Source organism: Ursus americanus, chromosome 2, assembly GCF_024610735.1.
Source record: "Ursus americanus isolate L20-20 chromosome 2, mUrsAme1.1.p, whole genome shotgun sequence".
In the NCBI taxonomy this organism is placed as follows: domain Eukaryota; kingdom Metazoa; phylum Chordata; class Mammalia; order Carnivora; family Ursidae; genus Ursus; species Ursus americanus.
In genome coordinates, this window is record NC_142128.1 from 83,097,103 (window position 1) to 83,116,752 (window position 19,650).

At 47.5% G+C, this 19,650-nt stretch overlaps 1 protein-coding gene across 2 annotated transcripts in view; it reads right to left on the bottom strand.

Moving 5' to 3' along the window:
• Positions 1 to 875: 875 nt before the first annotated feature.
• The window catches only part of RGS8 (regulator of G protein signaling 8), a 129,952-nt gene continuing 111,177 nt past the window's right edge, over positions 876 to 19,650 (bottom strand). For both annotated transcript variants that reach the window (XM_087858275.1, XM_045811288.2), the window contains 2 exons: positions 7,084 to 7,250; positions 876 to 5,875 (listed from right to left, as the gene is read on the bottom strand). In XM_087858275.1, the coding sequence (XP_087714401.1) occupies positions 5,693 to 5,875; positions 7,084 to 7,250 (350 nt within the window). In that variant the 3' untranslated portion in view covers positions 876 to 5,692. The remainder of the gene's footprint in view (positions 5,876 to 7,083; positions 7,251 to 19,650) is intronic.

Here is a 19,650-nt window from a genome sequence, read left to right on the forward strand (position 1 = left end):
GAAGTCATGTGTTTCAGGTAGGACTCCCTTGCTCCCTTCCCTCTCCTCCTTCCCTGCTCTCTCAGTCCTGAAGGGGTCAAAAACCCAAGTGGTAACAGGGGTGGGGGGCAAAGAAGGGGAGCCTGGAAAGAGAGGAACCAGTCACACGCCCTCCCCAACAGCAGCCTCCCGTCTGTACCAGCCCAGGCTGCTACCACTCATAGTCCAGTCCACCAAACTGGAATTTGGAAGCCTTCATTTGCATTACAAAAGGCTTTTTCATTTAACCCAAAGCATTCACCTTTGAAGAAATATCAGCTTTCCTTTAAAGATAGACCTTCTCTGGTGCATCTTAATTATTTGGATTATTAAGATTTTATATATCTCGATCTTATCCCCACACCTGACAAATGAGCTTTGACAAGCAGACACACTACACCTCATTCTCCCTCAGTCCTCTCCACGGGACCCGATCACCAGAGACTCTCACAGATTTGATGACTGAAGCACACTTTTCAGGGACACGCTGATTGTATGAAGCGAAGAGCGGTCATAAGCAAGATCAGCCCACTCCATTTTCAGATTGCTCCAGCTGAACAAATATATAAACCGTCCCTCAGCCTTTTCGCTCCCTGCATTTCAGGCAGTAGGTGGTGCTAATAAAAACACCGCCTCGTGTTTGTATAGCACTTGACAGTTCCAAAGCCACCCTCGCCGCCCGAAGTCGCTCTCCACCCCTGCGCCACCCCACTTCCACCCACGTGGCTGCTTTTCCCCACGGCCAGCCCCGTGCCAGTCCCTGCCTGGCGAGGCCACGTGCCCCCCCCGGGGGGGTCCATGTGTTACAGGAAGCGTCTCCTCGTGAAGAGTCCGCTGGCCAGAAATGTGGGCAGAGAGCGAAGGGCAGCGTGTTCAGGTTCTGTTTATTATGTTCTCACAGCCTTGTCTATGGTAAAGGTGAATGACATTATTCCACTTTGCACAGTAATGAAACAACTCGGAGAGGACTCCATCAGCGCACGCTGCGTGACTCGGCTACGCTACCGAGGCTGGCGCGCACGCCCAGCCCAGCCACCGCGTCCCGCACATGGCAGAGGGAAGGCAGCAGAAGGGTCCAAAGGGAGTAACAACCAACAAGGGCACAGTTTACTGAAAGGGCCTGGACCCCACACCTGGGAAGGCCAGTGGCCCCATCCTGCAGTCTCCCATCTTGGTCCACAGCATCCTATAGGGTTCTGGGAGGCCACGGGGACAGGAAGACATTTCTGCTCTTGGCTTCTTCCTCCACGATCTCCTGCCACATGGCTCAGGTTCTCGAAGGCAGGGGTGACTTTGCCGCCTCTCTTGCTTCTAATCCTGAGAGACACATATTTAAAGAGGGCTGACACTCGGCCGACTGCAGGACAGAGTCAGATGGAAAATGGGATTCTTGCTTTGCTTGGAAGTAGGCACAGACAGGCTCAGGAGAGTTCAGGGCCCTCATGGCGATGTGGGCTGTCTTACCTCTGAATGTGCCGCTTTTCACCTGTCCGTTCTGCGTCGTGGAGAAGCAGATGCTGCATCATCCGCTTGTCTTTCCCACCCTGTTCCTGCCTCTTCAGTCTTCCCCGCTCCTACCGTCCCCCAGCTCTCCACACAATGGGTTCATGTCTTTTCCTCACAGTCCAGGATCCAGGGTCCCAGGGACACCCCGGCCCTGCCGAGGAAAAGCACCCAGGCCCTCCCTGCACCCAGAGGCTGGGCCCGCTCCCGGGCAGAACGCCATTTCACAGCTTTGGTTTGTCCAGAGCAGCAAGTTCTGGGGGGAGCACCAGAGAAGAAAATCAGCTAGGAATCTTCCAGCTGCCCATCCAGCCTGAGACCAAAGGGAATCATGAGGGCTTAGAGCAGGAACTGAAACCTCACTGCGGCCTTGGAAAAGAAAGCCCCAAGGAGCATGATGTTCCCAGGATGGGATACACCCTTCGCCCCCTACCTGAGTTCCAACTACCCTGTCGCACGGCCATGGACACAGAGGCACAACCTAATGCAAATGGCCCAACAGAGAACCCATGAACACACACAAACGGAGAAGCCCAGGAGGCGAGCTTGGAGGAAGCACTACGAATGAGACTCGGATGCAGAGCCAAACTTCTCTGACTCAACTACCCTCCAGAGCTCTGGCCACCGGCCTACCCGCTGCCTCATGCCGCATGCAGCTGGGGCAGAGACATTTTTTTATCTCAAAGGAGCACATCAGGCTGAGACAGCACAGAGCAGCGGTCACCCAGAGTCCGACTCAGGGCTGGCGGGTTCCTGGCTACGGTGCCTGCTTGCATCTGGGTGGGCTCCAGCCCTCCAGGCCACGCCGCTGTGTAAGCTCAGCCGTGCTCCTCCTCACTCCCCAGGCCAGTGCTTCCTAACCTAACTCCGTGCGGGAATCACCGGGGGTACCTTAAAAACCACGGCTGTCTTGGGTCCCAGCCCCAAGCTGTTCTGGGGTGGGACCTAGACATTTAGGTCTGAAAACTCCCCAGCTGATTCCAAGGAGCAGCCAATGCTGGGAGCCACTGTCTAAGACCATCTTCTTTCAAAGCCTACTCCATGGGAACTTACTAAAAATGCAATTTTCTGGGTAACCCCCCCCCCCCAGGCCTTTTGGATCAGCATCTCTGGGTGTGCCACCTGGGAATTCGCACTTGTAACAGGCTTTCCCCTAAGCCCTAGCCATGCTCACCCCACCGGCGCCCTGGGGCTATGAATGGTTGTCATTGATTATGTTCTGTTTGGTTTGCCAAAGGCAACAGGTAATCTCACACCAGCCTAGAAAGAGGTTGACACTCAAGTGGGGCCAAAAGGCCACTTGCGGGGTAGAGAACAGTCCTAAAAATCACAGCTCTGCCTGGCCTACTGCCCTGGCTTGCCCTGGGTCTTCAAAGGTCCCAGGCCCAGAGCAAGACTTGAGCCCGGAAGGCAGTCCACAGCACGAGCCCCGCATGAGGACCAAAGGAAGACCTTACATGGAAGAAGTGGCAGATGCCTGCCTAGTGAGGTGGACGAGGGCCCGTGGAAGAGGAACTAGGGGAGAGGGTAGCGCTGGGAGACATGGAAGGTCAGGGATGAGGTATGCTTTGATATTGCTCTAGATGTTGTAAACATTTCTCTGTTTCGTCACAGACCAAAATCTGGGTTGGCACAACCTAAGTGCCTGAACATCGGCATCAGAGCAGAGAGCTCCGTGCCTTTTGTGGGAAGCAGGACAGAAAGGGTGTGAGGACAGCTCCACCCCATGGGAAGACCATCTCTGTGGTGTACTGGACTCATGCTCACAGTGGTCACATACACACGCACACACGCAGACACTCCACGGGAGTACCATAAAAATAGCTATCACGTTCCTCTACACACACACACACGCCCACATAACCTCACATAGCGGCAATATTCAGGATACCCAAGCGTGGTCCTTCGCGCCTCCCCATCGTGGGAGGAAGTCACCCGACGCCATGACACCACCATCTGCGGCCTTCATTCCACCAACGGTTGGCAAGACCAGGCCTCAGGTGAGGCCACTGCCCAACACTCTTGTGCAGACTTCTGGGGATAGTGGAAGTGGTAAAAAGGCCCCTCTCAAACATTTCATTTTTCCATAACTCTGTGCTGTTCCAATTCACATGCACCTCATATTCCACAGTAGAGCTGGCAGCAGATGCACATTTCGTATGTAAACAATGTTTAAAATACCCTGTTCAAGAATTTGATCATTAAATTAATTCTGGCAGCTTTAGATAAGAATGGGTTCTTTTTTTTTTTTACCAGTGGGGCCATGGGAATACTACCTGATCAAACTAGGAACACCCATTTGAGGCTTCAGAGTTCTTGAACATGAGATTTCATAGGACGCTTCAGTGTGAGGGCTAGGAGGCATGTGTTCTCTCTCTCCATGATGGTTCAGACAGACTCACCAACCCTCACTTACAGATATAATGTGTCGTGGCAGGGCAATGGGACACCCAGTGGGACTCAAGAGCCTCCTTGGCCTTGTCCAGCTGCAGCCAAAGAAGGAAGAGATTCACAAAGTTACTGGACAGGAATGCAAACACTGGAATCCCGTGCATCTAAAGGGGCCCATCACTCCACAAGGGGAGAATGCTTCGGCCCAGTTCTCAATCACCTGAACTCCAGAGCTTGTGTCTAATCATAGCTCTTTCATTTAGTCAAGCTGAAAGTTTTGGAGATCTGCAATGAATCCAAATCCATTGGCTGTGAATTATCCCAATAGTACCTCCACCACATTCTCTATGATTTGGTCCACCTGGAGACCAGCCTCTTCCAGACTCCTCTTCCACTTTCTGGTCTCTCTGCTGAGGATTCATATCCTGGGCACTGCAAACTTGTGCCAAAGTCCACTTTTTCTCAGGCAGCTAGAGTGCTTTAAGCTCATCCTCCAAGGAAGAGTTTCCTGACACATTTCCAAAAGCAGCCTCAGGGTAGCATGAAAGCATTTTAGGAAGATTCTCCACAGCCAGATGTTCACAGTGATCTTAGCCTCACCTCCTGTTCCATGTTCAATCCCAAAAGGTCAGAGATCAAGAAGGAAGTTGCTGAATAGCCAAGGTGGCCCTCATGAGAGAGACCTTTCTAAGAAAGCATGCTCCCAGGAAGCAAGCTGAAGAGTTACAGCCTAAGTTCCCATTCTCCCCCATCATAATTACATGACCTGCATGGAAGGGGGGGACAGGGAGAGACAAGGAAATTATTAGGCACCATGAGAGCTGTCCATGCTATGGGAATTCACCTCCCTTTGTCAAGCTGTCTGTCATTCTAAGAGATGAATGATGTGTGATGCCACAGGGAGGTGAGGGCAGAGAATACAGTAAGCAACAGAAAGGGTATATGGTGCCCCATTGCACAATAAGTCTACTGGTGCTACGTTCCCTGGTCATTTGACTTCTGGAATACTTCTTGGTAGAATCGAGGAAGATTTGCAAGCTGTATCTTTCTTAAAAGCAACTCCACATCAGAAGTCATGAAAGACATCTCCTAAGACCCTTCCTGGAATTGCGAGGGTAAAAAAAAGTCTTGTGAATTTCCTAGGCTAAGATGGGCAGTGATCACAGCTTTTCATACTGGTCCAATGGAAATGGAAGAAATAGCCAACTTCATGGAGTTTGCCCCTCTCCCAAGGCCACCTGTCAATGACAGTGCTAGAAACCTGGGATTCCCCAGAAACCTCTCTCCTACATTGTGAGGTCTCAGCACCCAGGACTGGCCATTACACTGTGACAGCAAATCACAAACATGAACCAGAGCCTTCTAGCTTTTCCTCACAGGGGTGTAGTACAAGTTAGGGTCAGAAATCTTAACTGAGGAGGGTGTGGAAGTGGTGGAAATTGCATTTGCATTATTTACACATTAGCCCAGCATAGCAAATCTGTCTTCTCAGCAGAGATGACCCAAGGCATTATGGAGGGCAAGTTGCTGACCCAGAAGAAGGGTTACAGCAGCAAGGTTCTACCACTAACCGAAACACAAACATAGGTAAATGGAATAGAGTCCAAGCTCTGGGGACTGGATCTTACTTTGGAGTGGCCTTTCATCCATTTCTCATCCTCAGGCTCCCAACCTAAATGCCATTGCCTTTTGAACACCCATGACATGTCACATTAGAATATGGTCTTGGCAGCAAAGGGAGGGGAAAAGCCAGTGATCTCCAAGAGTCCCCATCTGAGGTCTAACTGAGCCTCCTCTGGCTTTGGGACAGCAAATCTAAGTACATTTTGGACCTCAGAAACCTGGGATAAGAGTCTTTCTCCATGAGGCTGTGTACTTTTCCCTGGGCTTGGTCAAAGCAAGTCAGGGATGGCTCTTGCATATTCTTCCGCGTGGCTTCTCGGGTCTGGAAGTCTATGTTTACCTGGAGACACAAACAGAGAGCATGGTCACAGGCCCTCAAGGGCCAAGGTGCCTGGCAACCGCTCCTAGTTATGTAATAATTATTAAGGACAGTATCTTACATATGTCAGCTTATTTATGCTTTTCCTGGAAGTCATCCCTTCTGATCCCAGCAAGAATCCTGCGAGCTCTAAAAACCAGATATTCCTCATTCCAATTTACAGATAAGGACACTGAAGAAAGGAGTTACTAAAAAGCTGGTCTAAAGTAGTATGGAAAGTTAGTAACAGAGCCAAGGCAAAAACCCCAAATCACTTAACTCCGAAGCCAGGGGTCTTCACCATGTCAGACAAAGGCTGAGACTGAAGGTAAGTATTAATGTGGATTCCGTAAAGTAAGCTTGCCCTCTTGTGCTTTCTTAACTACTAAGGAAACAAATGCCCTGGGAAGAGAGACTATGGTTATAACGGACATCTCTGTTCCAAGCAGCATTACAAGGAGCCTACAGCATCCCGGCCACTGGCCAAAGACCTCCTACATCACGAGTCAAAGGATAACTGAAGAGTTCTAGGTATATAATGCACTGAAACTCACAGATAGCAAATATTTTTCTTCTATAAAACCTTCCCAAGTAAAATTCTGTTTTATAACTCAGCACAGCCATACACAGAAATTCATTTTATTATAATAATAAATTATCATAATATAAATGACTGTAATTACTCATTAAGAAGCAGTGACAGATGTTGAATAGGTGCTTTATCCCTAATACTCAGAGAAGTCTTGAAAGGTAGGTGATATTATACATGATATTATACACTTTTACATTGGGGAAAATGTGATTCAGAGAGACTAGGTGACTTGGCCAAGACCACATAGCTAGTAACGAGATTCTGAAGTGGGTGCTCATCCCATTAAGCCATGCTGCCTTCCACTAGGAAAACTAACATGGGTTCAATGGCATCTCTCCTTGCAGAAGCCCTACAGAAACACAGGTCCTGCAGGTGCATGTCTAACAGCTAAAACACTCCTAACAGAGAACTTTTTTAGAAGTCCTGGGCTCTGTACCTTAAAAGTGATTTTTTTTTTTTCATTAAGAGCCATCAGAGAGTCAAGGCTCAGTTCAGAAGACAGTACCTATCAAGACTGGCTCAAACCCCCACAAGGAGAGTGATGTGAGCCAGGAGCCACGGATAGAGGTCTTACAAGACTCTTGCACCGCCAACACACCTCCCTCGGAGCCTGCACATCCACAAATTCCTCAAAGATCCTATGGGCCTTGGAGACCAGCTTTGCAGTTGACCTGGTCTTCTTGAACTCCTCACAGGCCAGCCAGAATTCCAGGTTCTCCTCACTGAACTCCGTCTTCAAGAAGGCGCGGAACGCAGCCACCCCATCTGTGGATGTGGAAGGAGGGGGAAAGGAAGAGAGAGAGGAAGAGGCTTAAGCTCATGAACTATAGAAGCAAGAGAGAAAGGCAGCAATAATGGGAGACCAGCCCTGATTATCCAGCCCCTCATCCTCTTGAAGACTCTATCTCTTAAACACACAGGTACCCTTGGAGGCAAGCTCTGCTTCCTGCTCAAGGATTGTAGCAATGTGAGGGAGAAATGTTGAAGAAGCCATAGTAGTAATGATTATGAGAAGCCCTTCGGTGGTCACTGCCTGTCCCCTAATGCAGAGTCTGCTGTCCCCTGAGTCCAATGGTGAATCTGTGTTTCTAATTAGGCCAAAGTAATATTTGTAATGCATTCCCTACCCTAATCCGAGTCCACCCTGAAAAAACAATCTGTTACAAGACAAACGACAGGAGGGTGTGAATGCCTCAGGCACATCCTTCACTACTACCAGAAGAATGTCTGAAAGTAAACACTGAAATTCAGTCATTAAAGCCATTCTATTACCTTCATGGGGTTCCCAGCCGCTCTTAAAAAACTTTCGATGTTCTGTATTTTAATAGTTCAGGCTATGGATACTTCATTTTAAAAGATCTTGCTTATCAAATTATATGTTTTAATTAAGATTAATTATAATTTTTCTCCAAATGCTTTAATGATGAACACACCTTTTCATTTTTTAAAATCATGTCATGCATATTGCCAGAGCTTCTTTTTTTTTTAATTAATGATTTTTTATTATATTATGTTAGTCACCATACAGTACATCCCCGGTTTCCGATGTAACAGAGCTTCTAATCAGAATAAGATAAGCAGGGTTACCACGCGGATTTGAAAAACAACATCCATTGATGGCCTAGACATTCAGTTAATGTTTTTATATTAAGATATATTTTGTAAATTATCTAAACCCTCCACACGCTCTCCTCTACTCAAATAAGAGCTATAGCCTCTTCTACAAACTGTCCTCAAGGGATGGGCGGACACAGCTTAGAATGAAGTGACTGCCTTGGTTAAAAATGACCCTGGTGGGGCACCTGGTGGCTCAGATGGTTGAGCGTCTGCCTTACAGCTCAGGTCATGATCTCCAGGTCCTGAGATCGAGCCCTGCATAGGGCTCCCAGCTCAGCGGCGAGTCTGCTTCTCCCTCTGCCTCTCCCCCTGCTTGGGCTCTCTCTGTCTCTCTCTGTCTCTCAAATGAATAAATAAAATTTGGGGGAAAAAATGACTCTGGCTAGAATGTTCTCTTTCTTTTCTAAAACCTGTTAAAAGGACAATATGTCAATAGTTCTTAATTCTGAGGGAGGGGATCCCCTGAGCCTCTGAGGCCCACCAGTGTGCACTAGGACAACGTGCCGCCCGGACCACCCCTCGGATTGGTGGTGCCCTGCTATCACCATAGTTAAATATTTGTTTTGACTTTTGTGAAACATTTTCTTTTCTAATTAAAAAGTCATTGGGTATCTTTGTCTTTCAAAATAGATGTTGTAATGCCCTACACTGGAACAACAGTCATAAAAAACCAAGACTTTTAGTTGCAAGAGCCAGGAACTTGAGAGAAAAGGGTTTTGATGGAATTCCCAAAGTTAAATTTTAAATCGAAAAGGAATCTAAGTTTGGAGGCCTGAGTTTAAAGTGTTTAACAAAAGTAGGGTAGCCACGAAATTTACCCCCTAAGCCAGTACATTTTTGAGAGTGAAGGGGGGCATGCCTATTAATTGCACGGCAACAATGGGCATAAACCGTGGTGCCGCGACAAAACCCAGGACATATGACCACCTTAAGACAAGGCATATGGTCCTCTAACATAAGGAGTATGGAGAAAGCAGAACATGATGTAAGGTTGTTTCCCATTAGGCGGGATGGAAATAAAATTGCTCCCGTGCCAGGGAAGGAAGAGGAGAGTAGCAGAGTTTAGACTCATATGAGAGTTTGGCTCAGGGCCCCACGCACCTTCATTCCTACACTGGGTTTAAAACCCTGAAAGGAGGGAGTAGAAACCCAAGATAAAATGAGAATCGAAGAGAGCGTGAAACACTAACATGGCAATGATTAGGCAGAGAGATGGCCAGAGAATCATTCATTCAATTTAACAATTTTTTTAATAACTACTAATGTACAAAATAAATCAGAAAACAGGTCATAAAATCTGCCCATAAAATCCCCTGTGGATGCTCTTTTTTTGCCACACCTTGTTTCCTCCAAGTTCTTATAGACATAATCCAGAATTTTCCAGAGGCTCTGAGGAACTCGGATCTGAGAGCTAGCCTGCCTGCCAGGAGATTGCCATTGCTTGCAGAAGGGGCCTCTGTAGCAGAGGCCACAGGCAGAGGTTGGATGGAATACCATTTGAAGCTGTGGAAGCCTCCAAGGAGACTCAGGGCCCAGGAGAGCCAAGGTGGAGCTGGTCCAGCAAGGCGGTCTCTGAGCAGTGACTGGTCCACACATGACAAGAGCCATGGATGCTATCAGTGACTGCAGGGAGGACATGAGGACCACAGGCCAAAAGCCTTCTCCTGTGGGCAGGAAATGGGAAGGAAAGGGCAGAGGAAGAACCCTAAAACACTGTGCATTTATCTAAAAGAGTAAATTCAAAGTGGCTTGGAAGAGTAACTTGGAAAGGCCTCTTGTTTTTAAACTGGAAGAGACCAAATACTTTGAATGGCAAAGCTGAAGTTTGTTGTTTGTGTTAGATTTTGTGCTGTTTTCCATCAAGCAAAAACAGGCGTTTGTGAGCAAATTGAATCCAGTTACAGATAGAGAAAATTGCCTTTCTGCCTCCCTTGATAGCATTGGTGAAGACAACCCTGCTAGGGAAACTCCCCAACCCCATGTGAGACAAGAGATGGACATTATCTCCCTTCATCAAAGTCTCAGCTCTGTGGAGCCTTTGTGTGGATTGAAAAAGAGAGAACACCTGCAAGGTGCTCTCAGGAATGTTGCTGTACTTCTCCCAATCGTACAGAGAAGAAGCTGATGCTTGGAGAACAGGCTTGACAGAGTGCATGCCCGTAATACTGTGCAGCATTAAAAATACAAAGTATACTAACTCCCAATCCAGTATAGCAACAATGCCACCTCCGTTCATCCATGTGCTTTTCCATACACCCGTTAGGGCACCAGGCATTCTGTGAGATGTGCTAAAAACAGGCACAACTCAGCTCTCAGAACCTGCAGGGGAAGGGCCATCCGAGACAAGAAAACATAATTGGGTAGTTACAGTACACATGGTAAGTGGAATGGCAGGGGAAGCGTAGGTTGCTGTGAAAGTGCCCAGGAGGGATGCCTGAGCCAGACCTAAGGAGTTGCTGGAAGACTTGCAGGAGGGAGAAGCTTTAAGCAGAGATGTGCAGTGGAGGAGCAGGAAGCGAAGTGGAGGAAGGGAAGGGGGGACAGAGAAGAGAATCGCAGGAAGGGAGAGTCACCCCAGAAAAGGCCGATAATTAAGAATGTTTGAATAATTAGAAAGAGTTGAGGATTTGGTGATGAGACTCAGCAACCATGGGCAGTTGCAGCTCTAGTGTGTGATGGGGGCCCTGGGCACTGTGGTGAACATTGGGGTGAATGAGAGGAGAGGAAGCAGAAACAGTTCGTGTAGATGTTTCTTGCAAGAAGGGGAGGAGAGAGATCAGACGGCATAGCTGGAAGGAAATAGGAGGTCAGGAAAGAAGGTTTGGAGGTTTTTGGTTTTGTTGTTGTGTGTTTTCTTATGTTTTTTTGTTGTTGTTGTTGTGTAAGATGGTCTTGAGTATGTTTGAATGTTCATCTAATCAGAAAAGACTGGTTGACTAGAAGGAGTTGAAATTAAAGGAAAGAGTTTAACTGATAAAATGTTACCCCTCAGAAGTTACAGAAATAGGTCTGAGAAGAGAATTATGATGGAGAGGAAGAGAAAGGGCTGCATGTGGATACAGGGAAGTTTCTAGCTTGGGTGCAGGAAAATGAAGGAGTTCCTGTCTGATTTTAGCTGGAGAAGGTGGTGGGACACAGGGATGGCAGTGTTTTATTTTTATGTATTTATTTAGGATTTGGGGCAGGAAATTTTATTTATTTACTATATGCCATACTTTTTGCTGGGGATTTTGCAAACACCAGCTCAATTTATTTTCACAACAATGCTGATCCATAAATAGTAGCACTCTGGTTTTCCAAATGAAGACATTAAGGCTTACTTACAGAAGTCGAATAAGTGTCCCAGTTCCACAGCTGCCAAGAGGAGCCAAGTTTCGTTACCAGGTCCGTATGACTCCAAAGCAAGGTCTTTTCAGATATATTTGCAGGCAGAAGGAAAAGAGCAAGGGAAGAGAAAGATTAAAGAATCAAAAGAATATATCTGGTGAAGGCAAATCCTAGACAAGGAGAGGGACCGAGAAGAAATAGGAGAACTTGTCTTCCTTAAAGTCAAAAGTAGAGAAAAAGTGGGGTGGGTAAAGATAGAAAGAACTGGTCAGGGAAGGGGCATCTTTGAGATGTATAAGACTGAACAGCTTTGGTCTTCATTAATTTGGGGGAAAGGCCCCATGAAGGCAGTCTGCCTCCATGTGCTAGGCTTTGAGGATATGGCATGAGTAAATCAGATGAAGTCACCACCTCCCAGAAAGACTCGCAAAAGCTAGTCTACTGTCACAAACATCGAGCAATAATTTAAAATAATCAATTGAATACTGTAAGTCCAGTGTGTGCTATAGAGGTTTGGGAAGGGTTCAGAACAGGTACTTCGGAAAAATGAGCAGGAATAGAGTAAGAAACAGGCAAAGACTTGTGAAGTCCTAGGTTCCAGCTCCTGGACAAGGTTACGATGCATGAGGAAGGGAGCAAGAACTTCTACTCTGGGGACGTGCCCATTGCTCAAAGAAAGGACCATCAGTTCCAGGTTGGCAAAGGAAGCTTGAACCCAGAGAACAGCAAGGATTTAGGATCTGAATGTTGGAACACAGGAAAAGGGGAGAAGGATAAACAGGAGGTTAAAAAAAAGATTGACATTAGAGGAGGAATTCTGAAAATGACCACTGCAGGCCCTGATTGTGTATGTACTTTGGGCCAGGCACCACACTAAATGCTCTGTGAACCGCTGGCATTTGCTCCGCATAGCGAAGTTATGTTATAGGTCCTGAATTATTGCCATTGTGTAGTGAGATAAAGGAAGCTTAGAGAAGTTAAATCACTTGCCCGAGTGGTTAGTAAGTGGCATGGATGCCAAACTACAAAGCCTGCGTTCTTATGTGAGTCAGTGGTCCAGTCCCTGGCTCTGCAAGATGGCGGGGCCTAAAGGACACCTACACCAGCAATGGCTGGAGGGGGGAAGGGAGGGGAGTGCTGTCTCAGCCCAAGACAAAGGGGCCATGAGTAACTCCAGGGACGGTGATGTTTCCAGGATTGATAGCAACAGATGAGGTGGGGAAAAATCAAAAGAGACACTGTGGAAGGCAGAGAAGTATCCTGGAGTAGCAGAACAACCTAGAGACAAGGATGGACATGGGCAACAGAATTCAACTGAGTGACGTTGTAAGCGATTGAGACTGACTCACGCGGGGATGGGGATTTGAAATAAAATGTGTGGCAGACTCATACCCAGCTCATGATCGCCTGTTGGCTTCACTGAAGCAGCCTATGGAACCCTGCTGGTCCACCTGGGACAGGACCGCCACTGTCCCAGTTGGGAGCATCCGTTCTGATCAGAGTCAGGCCCATAATTAGCTCTATGACCTTGGACAACACATTCAGCTTCCCTGGGTCTCAGCATCCTCAACTGTAAAGTGAGGGGGATGGATGTGATTAACTCTCCCTGGGGAAGTTAGCGCTCTGCTCTGTGCCCCTTTGCAACTCATGCCTGCGTCAGACACAGCTCTCAGCCAATTGTTTCCCACTCTCCCCCTCAGCAGCATCGTCACCACCATACACTGAGGACTTATCCCAGGCTAAGTTCTATATTGTCCAATCTATGTATATCAATTCATTTAACCCTCACACCCACCCTATTGTCAAGGCAGAGGTCCTAGAGTCAGACAGCCTGGGTCTGAATCTGTGCGGCCTCAGAAAAAAGTCCTAACATCTTGAAGCCTGCCTCATCTCCTCTGTAAAATGGGAATAATACTGGGACTTACTGCCCCAGATTGTTATGAGGACGAAATGAGGCAATCCACATACATGTGCCCCATGGCTCACTACGAGCAGTCAATACATGTTAGCTCGTATGGAAGCTCTTTCACAAAGAGGGAGAGCGAGACTTGGAGAGTCTGAGTTCAATGTGTGGGGCCACTCGGCCAGTAAGAGGTGGTCAGCGGATTCTCACACACGTCTGTGTGACTTGAGAGCCCACTCAGCCTGTGTCTCCTCTTGTGATCACCGCTGAGCCTCACGTTAGCTCTTCCTCCAAAGGAGGGATGGACAAAAACCCCAAATCAAGCAACCACACTGAAAGCACATCACCATAGTGTAAATGTGACGGCTAGTTTACAGAGCTAGAGATTCTCCCACGGGAGGACACCTGCCATCACCTTATCTGTGGTGACAACTGAGGCCACTAGGTGCTACCAATACCCTGGCATCTGCCTGAACTCTCTCCTCTCCCGCAGGACGGCCACCTCCCTGAGGCGCAGGGGCGTCACACCGAGCAGACTGGCACATTCCCTAATGCAGGCCTGGGGACACCGTAACAAAGCATGGCTGAGTGACTTTGTAAAGATGTGAGGTAGCCTCAACCCAAGATGCAGTCCCCTGAATTTCCACGGCTGGCTTCAGAAAGAGCGTGAGGAGGACCAAAGCGAAATATGGCACTTAAAATTTGTCAGGGATTTCAAAAGAAGAGCTTGAGGAGAGATGGGGAAGGGAGTGGGGAGGAGGCCTAGGAAGGTCTGGACCTGAGAAGCTGCAGCATCTAGAGAACAGATTGTGGCAAAGAGAAAGCTCACAAAGCCCCCCATAGACTGTGCCTGTCCACAGCCCCCTCCTCTGCTCACCCACCCCTCTTGGTCGCAATCTCTCCCCAGCCTGCCCTCTGAACCAGGCGTGGGGGGGGGTCACCGCGCAGAGAAAAACTTTACCTGAGAACAATGGAAGTGAGAAGGGGTAGAAGGACCCCCTCTCCGGAGGCTGCAGGAACCCCTCCCCTTCCCAGAGCAGGTGGCAGCAGCTGCCTTTGTATACAGACCACCTGGCCCAGGCCTGGCCCACCTTTCCTGCTAAGGGGACCCAACAAAGGACTTGAATGGGACCAGACCACAGGCATTTCTCCTCAGCTATAGCCTTTCCTCCTCCTTCTAACCTCTCCCACCTCTTCCCAGCTAACTTTCTGTCCTCTCTCTGACTCTTCAGCATCTTTCTCAGCCCCTCATCCTTTTCTTCTGTCCTCTGTCCCCTTTTGCCCTTCCTTCCCCCTTCCTTCTCTTCACCAGGACCCTCTCCTTCCCTTCTGCTTGTCCATAACCTGAGGTTGGTTACAATGAAGGCTGCCCGTTTATTTCTGAAAGGCTTATGAGCATTTCCTGGCATCTCTCAGTGTGACCTGTTTCACATTAGCTGTGCTCCTCTGCCTGGGCCCGTGTGTACCCCAGACCCTGCTCCTTCCCAGATACCTAGGGGACTGGAGGCCCCCCTTTAGTACCTCCACAGATTCCAAGGAGCTGGAAAGAGTGACTTCTCTCTGATCCCTCCAGCTACTCTGCCTGGGATTCAGTCCTGAAGCTCTTCTGTCCTGGCTCGGACACATAACTAGCTCAGCGTCACCTTGGGCACCACCCTTAACCTCTCTGTGCCTCGGTTCCCTCATCTGTGAAATGCAGATTCTAACGCGACCTGCTTCGTGGGGCTTTGGGGGTGAGATGAATTACTACACGTAGGGCCCAACACTCAGTGAGTGCTCTGTGCGTGTTCAGGACGATTATGCCTGTACTTTGGTGGCTTACAGAGTCATCATGCAGAGTAAACATGCCTAATTCCCCCCAAACAATCCTGGTCACTTAAAGGTGGTAGGTGGTGAACAGTTCAGGAAGATGGGAGAGAAACAAGAGGATCTGCCTTTTTTTGGTTTCATTTTTTCAGTTCACTTTGGTTTTCTTTGTATGGCATGCTAAGAAGTCAAGGCTTTACGAACATTACACATTTTTTTAAAATTAGTGTCTATCTAGTCACAGGAAGGGAAAGGCTTGTGTCCAGAATTCCTGGAACACTCGGCAGAATCCTGGCATCCCCGAGCATGCACAGAATCTCCAAGAACATCCCCGTGGCCACACATGCTGCCTGCCGCTGGCATTCTCCCTCTTCGCTCTGTGATGCAGGGTGCTTACATAAGAAAAGAAACTGGGTCACTATGAATGAGCAGTGCAGCTGGTGCAGCAGGGAGGGTGGCTTAGGTAACAGTTCAAGGTCCAGGAGCCCTGATTCAGCTGGCATGGGGGTGGGCTTGAGCCTCGTTCACTTCCCAGGCTTGGAAAAATACAAGATCACAAGAAAGATTTTTTTTGGGTGGGGGGGAACCTCTCTGTTTAGTGCTGTTCCAAAGACCAGAGTCCTCTTGCATCCTTGATCGATAGAAAAAAACAAAAACAAAAACTGGTTAATGGGTTCAAGGTCAGAGAGAGGATAGGAAAAGAAAATATATTTATAAAATCCAGGATACATATACCAATGGTGAAGTCAAAAATCTCTTTCATTCAGAACTGAGTTCACCACTTTGAAATTTGTGATAAGAACAGCATTAGGATCAAAGTCTTTTTGTGTGTGTTATCTATAAAATACAGGTTTTTCAACAAATGGCTCAGGCTTAGCAAGGTTTAGGTAAGGAGATTATTTAGAGAATAAACTATTTCCAGTTACTGACATTTATTGGAAGCAACTGCCATGCTAATTATACTTCAGTCTTGTGATTAACATAATTTTCTTCAATGATCTTCACTTTGTTAGTGTACATACAGCAAGATGGTATGTTATAATAGTAGTAGGACTTGACAGTTGGTAGACTCTTTGAGCCAGAGGGTACGTGAGCGATCTTAGGGTCAAGCCCTACACTGGAGCAGGGAATGGTGAGGCTGTAAGGTTGGGTGGCTTCTTATTTGCAGGACACGGTAGCAGCAGACTAAGGACAGCCTGGGTCTTACAACTCCTGGTCCAATGTTCTTTTCTATTTTATCAAGCAGAAGCTGGGTCGAGTCACAGCAACCACAAAAAACCAAGGTACAGCCTGAATCTGCAACTATGGTGAGAAATTAGCAAGGAGTTTTCTATTAAAGGGGAGACAAAAGAGAAGGGTCCCTAGTAGGGTAAAAGCATTCACAAATGATTCCTTTAATACAAGAGAAGTATTATAAAACTCCAGGTGCACCAGTCCATCACCTAAAAGATTCTAAGAAGTAAATGTCCGAGAATATTCGTTTAATTAGCCTGATATAAGAACACTGTAGGGAGGGGCGCCTGGGTGGCACAGCGGTTGAGCGCCTGCCTTCAGCTCAGGGCGTGATCCCAGCGTTGTGGGATCGAGCCCCACATCAGGCTCCTCTGCTATGAGCCTGCTTCTTCCTCTCCCGCTCCCCCTGCTTGTGTTCCCTCTCTCGCTGGCTGTCTCTATCTCTGTCAAATAAATAAATAAAAAATCTTAAAAAAAAAAAAAAAAGAACACTGTAGGGAGGCTCAAAGAGGGAACATATCAGATTCCCCTGCAGGGCTTTTTGAAAACCAAATCCCCAGACGGAGTCTCTCGAAATACACCGAGGGGAAACTGGGAAGGGATGAGGGAGGGATGCCAAAAGCTCGTGAGACAAAGGAGGGTGAGGTATTAGGGATTTGAATAAGCCTCCTTGCAATTCTATTATAGTCCCCACTCAACCCTTGTGTTTAACTTTCAGCTGCCTATGGAAGGAAGCTGATGCCACTTCTAGCATACAGGAAGTGTGAAGTCCCAGTTTTCTCAGTGAATTTAATGTTGTAGCCTAACAAAAATAATTAAAATCACTCTCCTTTATGGAGCCCCCTCTATGTCACGTTATCATGCTTAGCATTTTGCAACCACAGTCACATTTAATTCTCAAAACAACTGTCTTGTCATTCCCCTTTTACAGATGAGGAAAGCGAGGTTTAGAGAGGTTATGTAATTGGCTGGAGGTCACGTAGCTGGTAAGCCACGGAGTGGGTGTTGGAGGCCCATTCAATTGCTTTTCATTCAAATGCTTTGCTGCGGGCTTGGAATAGCTGTCTTATCTATTCCAGGCACTCCTTCTAGAAAGGCTAAACACATCCACATTCCTGGGTGCAAGTAAAAATTACAGCCATGCAGACAGGTTGGCAAGGAGAAAGAGAAGCTTCTTTTCAATCTGTGTCTACCTCCCATATCTCTTTCTAACCCTTAGCCTCAACTTATCCAGAAAACACGCTTGCTGTATTTGTTTATTTACTGCGAACACCATTCATCATACCTGCTACGGATGGGCCATCTGTGATACATGGGTGACGTATCATCAAAGGGACGTGCCGCCTCAGAACTTTGGAAGGCTGTAAGCTAGTGTTCAGTGGGTTTCTTGGAAAGCACAGGCCTCCTGCCTCACCAAGATGCTCCAAATTCATCGCTTGACTTCCTTGTGTCTTAGAGCAGTGCTTCTCAAGCTTGGGTGGGCATAAATATTAGTGGAGGGCTTCAGGAAAGATTACCACGCCCGCACCCCCCAGAGATGCTGGCCCAGTAGGTCTGAGACAGAACTCCAGAATTGTCACCTCTTAGAAGTGCCCAGCAGCTGCTGGTGCTGCTTTCTTTGGATCACACTTTGAGTAACACTATTCTAGGATTTTTTGGCTTGAAGGATGTGTGGAGGGCTATGCAATAAATGGACACCCAATAGTTAAACTGTACATTCTAGAGCTAATGACCATTTGGATGAATAATTAAGGAATTTCGTTAGTTCGTAACTTTCATGTTTTTGCTTGTTTTGGGTTTTCTGCTTGGTTGCTGTGTGACCAGATCAAGTCATTGTATTTTTCCATATCTCAATCATTACCCCAAAAGGGCTAATTTTAAAAAACTAAAAGCTTCTTTATTGGTCTCCTTTTCGCAGAGATGGATACTAACTCTGCAAATGCAAAAGAGCATTTAATTGTACTAGTCCACTAACCTGGCACTCCCCGGGCCTGGCAGGGACAGGTCAGCACAGGGCCTCCACACTCCGTGCAAACAGTGGAACAAAGCCAGGGACCAAATGGATGCCCAGGGTGAGGTGCTCTGCCATCCAGGTGTGGGATCAGCCCGAAAAAAGGGAACGGAAGGGGAAGGAACCCTGTCTACACCTTCCCCTTAAACCTGGAATGAATCCAGCTTTTATATATATATAAAAAAATCCCACAAAGGAAGGAGGGACGGAGGGAGAGAGATTCAGAGTTTGAACTGATTCAGAGTTCAGGACTGAATGTCCCACTAAAAGTTGGACCAATAACAAGCATATGCCTGAACTCATGAGGAAATCAAATCACGAAGACATATAATTTCGTGCCCGCTCTCCTGCAACCCATCAGAAAAAAATCCCCCACAAGCTGGGAGCCTTCATTCTCCTGGGTATGAGCTACAGAGACAGGAAAGCTTCTGGGTGTGTGCACACACACACATGCACACACACACACACACCCCCTCGGGGGCAGCCTAGGTACACAGTTCACAGACACCAAGTCTAACTGTCCCTGGGTGAGCAGGAAAAAGATGCCAAATTAACCCACATTAAAAATCCTTCACTAAGGGTGCCTGGGTGGCTCAGTTGGTTAAGCATCTGCCTTGGGCTCAGGTCATGATCCCAGGGTCCTGGGATGGAGCCCCATGTCAGGCTCTCTGCTCAGGCAGGGAGCCTGCTTCTCCCTCTCCCTCTTCCTGCTGCTCCACCTGCTTGTGTTCTCTCTCTCTCTATCAAATAAATAAATAATCTTAAAAAAAAAAAAGAAATCCTTCACTAACTAATAAAGTCATCAGCAATTTCATTTTTCATTTCTTAGTTAAAAAAAAAAAAAAGCCCTCAGCAGGTGGCTATAGCCCCCAGACCTCCATGCATGCTTCTTCAGCTTTATCCCCATAAGCAATTGTTTTTGGAAATCAAACTGCTCCAAATATTTGCTTTCCAGATTTTTTTTCTCTCTCAAGTTTAAAAAATAAAGTTGCTTTCTTCTTTTCCTGAGGCTTGAACCTGAGAAGTGCTCCCCACACAGCGGGACCCTGTCAAGGAAGAGAAAGCCTCATAACACAGGTGCGTTAGCCCCTCATTTGGTTGCTTGAACCATTTCGGCTTTGAAGTGATTTTACATAACCCTGCAGGCAGCGTGGTGGACTCAAAGCGCCTGCCTACGTGTTTGCTAATGGCCCAGTCTCAGCATCCTAGAATGAGGGGGTAGGACTGGATCCAGTCTCTGAGGTATCCTCTTCCAGATCCTTCGTTGC